We start from the raw sequence: 3,911 nt of genomic DNA on the forward strand, positions 1-3,911 counted from the left end.
ACCACTCCACCCCCTCTCACCCCGCCCCCACCTCTCACACTCACAAGAGACATGGGTAAAAACTAAGACGATGATATATTGTAATAATCTAATCTCTTGATCTTTACTTTGTGATAAACCCAGCAGCAGGCCTGGGGGGCACACTGTCACACAGTCTGGTGGGATTTTTAACTTGTTTTCGTTATAATTTGAACGTTCATTGATTATATTTTGCCTCCAATTATCACTGTCATCAGCGTCTTCCTTGTCACCATCATCCGTGTCATCACCATCATCATGATCATTATTCTTCAGTCTCTCCTCAAGTGAAGTCCAGCTCCTCCAAGTGAGGTAAGGTCCAGCTCCTCCAAGTGAGGTAAGGTCCAGCTCCTCCCTCGTCTCCTCCTAAGAGAGTTCAGCCAGGTGGAGCCCCGTTACGAAGTCCTGGTTCTTGCTAGTTTACCTCGTGACGACAAGCACTGTTAAGGCCGCCTGAACCACCTTCTTGAAGGTAGTGCCTTACCTTCTTATCATGCCCGAAACGCTTTGCGTAATAGTGGCTTTAGGCATTGTATGTACTAGCCCTATCTATAAATTCATCACTCTTTCTAAAATCTCTTGTATGTATGTACCTTACCTAAATAAACATTTGATTTGAAACATATCCTTACGATGGTCAGTTTGCCCCCACACACACTGGTGATGAGTAGGAACACACTCGCGCCTCCTTCTCTGCTTCAGGAAGTTGTGTCTCTCTCATTTATATCCTTCTCCAGGTTCCTGTTTGTTTCAGATATTGTTGCAGCATCTTAGTATGCCGGGTCATGCAGTTGCTTATAATCTTGCAAGTCTTCTCATCAGTTGGGCATCGTGCATACATTAATGGCCTCCTGGTTCCCTGTTATGTGGTAAATGTTGCATCTCTGGCGTCTCTCAACCCTCATGGTCTGAAAGGTATACTCCTGAATATATCATAATAGATCCTCAAAAGCTCCTTTTTTAGCTTTTTAAAGGAAGTTCTCATGTTGACCAACGTTGCATCTGCAGCTGATGATGTATGGTTGATGTTGACTTCAGGAGATTAGTTCAGTATGACATCAATCTCATAGTTTTCTCTTTTCAAATCTTGAAGAAGTTTTCATCTCAATAAGTACCTTGTGCACCCAGACTCCTGTCCCCAACACCCAACTTTCATTACTTTGCACATGCTTAAGTTAAACTCTATTAGCCACGTGTTTTCTGTTTGTTCAAATTTTCCTGTTGTTTCTTGAAGATTTGTACGGTGCGCTTGTCTGTCATTCAACAGTCAATCAATCAACTATTAAGGCTGTCAATCACCGAGACAGTCAATCAGACAGCAAGAGTTGCTTGAGCAAAATAAACAAAGTACCTGTCAACGATACAGAGATAAACACAAAGCTCAGGGAAGACTTTATTAAGATAAAGTCAGTAAGTGAACCAGTCAAGCAGTCAAGCAGCGAGTGTCGACTACTGTCAACCAGGCCAGATGACTGGTCTCTGAGGTGCTGCTGGTGCAAGGCTGCACATCCACTCACTAATCTGGAGTGATTGAAATTGCCACAACAACGGACAAGTAATTGCAGATTGCCAAGTGGAGGCTGTGATCCCCATAATGTGAACACTCCCCAGATATGTCCTGAAGGCTGTCTGTGTCGTGTCTGTGTCGTGTTTCAGGCTGAATTACCCATCGAGGGCTCGTGAAGTCAGGATGGGAGAGAGAGAGAGAAAGTGAGAGAGAGTCTCAGTGAGTACCAGGCCTTATAGGGATAGATAAGATGAAGACAAAATTTTTTATAAACTCTCATGAACCTTCCTCTTTCTTAGATGGTGCAGCCTCCACCCACATTACTCTACTGGACGACCTCACCTCCCCACCCACAGTGCTCTACTGGACGACCTCACCTACCACCCACAGTGCTCTACTGGACGACCTCACCTCCCACCCACAGTGCTCTACTGGACGACCTCATCTACCACCCACAGTGCTCTACTGGACGACCTCACCTACCACCCACAGTGCTCTACTGGACGACCTCACCTCCCACCCACAGTGCTCTACTGGACGACCTCATCTACCACCCACAGTGCTCTACTGGACGACCTCACCTACCACCCACAGTGCTCTACTGGACGACCTCACCTCCCCACCCACAGTGCTCTACTGGACGACCTCACCTACCACCCACAGTGCTCTACTGGACGACCTCATCTACCACCCACAGTGCTCTACTGGACGACCTCATCTCCCATCCACAGTGCTCTACTGGACGACCTCACCTACCACCCACAGTGCTCTACTGGACGACCTCACCTCCACCCACAGTGCTCTACTGGACGACCTCACCTCCACCCACAGTGCTCTACTGGACGACCTCACCTACCACCCACAGTACTCTACTGGAGGACCTCATCTACCACCCACAGTGCTCTACTGGACGACCTCACCTCCCCACCCACAGTGCTCTACTGGACGACCTCATCTCCCACCTACCTTTCCTCCCACCAAAATTTCACATCCTAACTAATTGTTAAAAGTATTTAAACTAATTGTCAAGTATGACTTAATAGCCTTTTTTTAAGGAAATTGGTCAGTTAAATGGGATTGTACTGCCAAAGTGGTATACAATTGGAGAATGAGCCTTATTAAATCGGCAATTAGAGACATGAACAGAGGATAGTTCGATATCAAAGACCATGAACAAATGGTTCTGAAAATGTATACTCAGTTTGGGCCTAATCTACACTTAGTGTACACTTAGTAAACGATTAATCACACTTAATTGGATTTAATCCATGCTTAATATACACTTAATTTGCATATAATAAGAATTAAATTTGCACTTAAAGTACAAATTAAGTGTAGATTATCTCTTCTTAATGTTCACTATTCTATGCTAAATTTACACTTAATTTACGCTTAATTTACACTTATTTTACACTTATTTTGCCCCTTTATCAACACTTAGTTATTACTTATTATGCAGCCAGTAGGCTGGTCAGTAGTCTGGTCAGTAGGCTGGTCAGTAGTCTGGTCAGTAGGCTGGTCAGTAGTCTGGTCAGTAGGCTGGTCAGTAGTCTGGTCAGTAGTCTGGTCAGTAGACTGGTCAGTAGGCTGGTCAGTAGTCTGGTCAGTAGACTGGTCAGTAGGCTGGTCAGTAGTCTGGTCAGTAGTCTGGTCAGTAGACTGGTCAGTAGTCTGGTCAGTAGTCTGGTCAGTAGTCTGGTCAGTAGACTGGTCAGTAGTCTGGTCAGTAGTCTGGTCAGTAGACTGGTCAGTAGGCTGGTCAGTAGTCTGGTCAGTAGTCTGGTCAGTAGGCTGGTCAGTAGTCTGGTCAGTAGTCTGGTCAGTAGGCTGGTCAGTAGGCTGGTCATTAGGATGGTCAGTAGTCTGGTCAGTAGGCTGGTCAGTAGGCTGGTCAGTAGGCTGGTCAGTAGGCTGGTCAGTAGGCTGGTCAGTAGTCTGGTCAGTAGTCTGGTCAGTAGGCTGGTCAGTAGTCTGGTCAGTAGGCTGGTCAGTAGTCTGGTCAGTAGGCTGGTCAGTAGTCTGGTCAGTAGGCTGGTCAGTAGGCTGGTCAGTAGTCTGGTCAGTAGGCTGGTCAGTAGGCTGGTCAGTAGGCTGGTCAGTAGACTGGTCAGTAGGCTGGTCAGTAGTCTGGTCAGTAGGCTGGTCAGTAGACTGGTCAGTAGGCTGGTCAGTAGGATGGTCAGTAGGCTGGTCAGTAGGATGGTCAGTAGGCTAGTCAGTAGGATGGTCAGTAGGCTGGTCAGTAGTCTGGTCAGTAGGCTGGTCAGTAGGCTGGTCACTAGGCTGGTCAGTAGTCTGGTCAGTAGGATGGTCAGTAGTCTGGTCAGTAGGCTGGTCAGTAGGCTGGTCAGTAGGCTGGTCAGTAGGCTGGTCAGTAGTCTGGTCA

General features: G+C 46.8%; 1 protein-coding gene across 1 annotated transcript in view; it reads right to left on the reverse strand.

The window, feature by feature from the left end:
- Positions 1-2,962: 2,962 nt before the first annotated feature.
- LOC138355751 (clumping factor A-like) overlaps positions 2,963-3,911 on the reverse strand; it is a 5,581-nt gene continuing 4,632 nt past the window's right edge. Inside the window, exon 2 of the mRNA XM_069311148.1 lies at positions 2,963-3,712. Within this exon, the coding sequence (XP_069167249.1) occupies positions 2,963-3,712 (750 nt within the window). The remainder of the gene's footprint in view (positions 3,713-3,911) is intronic.

The sequence above is a fragment of the Procambarus clarkii genome, chromosome 6 (genome assembly GCF_040958095.1).
Source record: "Procambarus clarkii isolate CNS0578487 chromosome 6, FALCON_Pclarkii_2.0, whole genome shotgun sequence".
Lineage (NCBI taxonomy): Eukaryota > Metazoa > Arthropoda > Malacostraca > Decapoda > Cambaridae > Procambarus > Procambarus clarkii.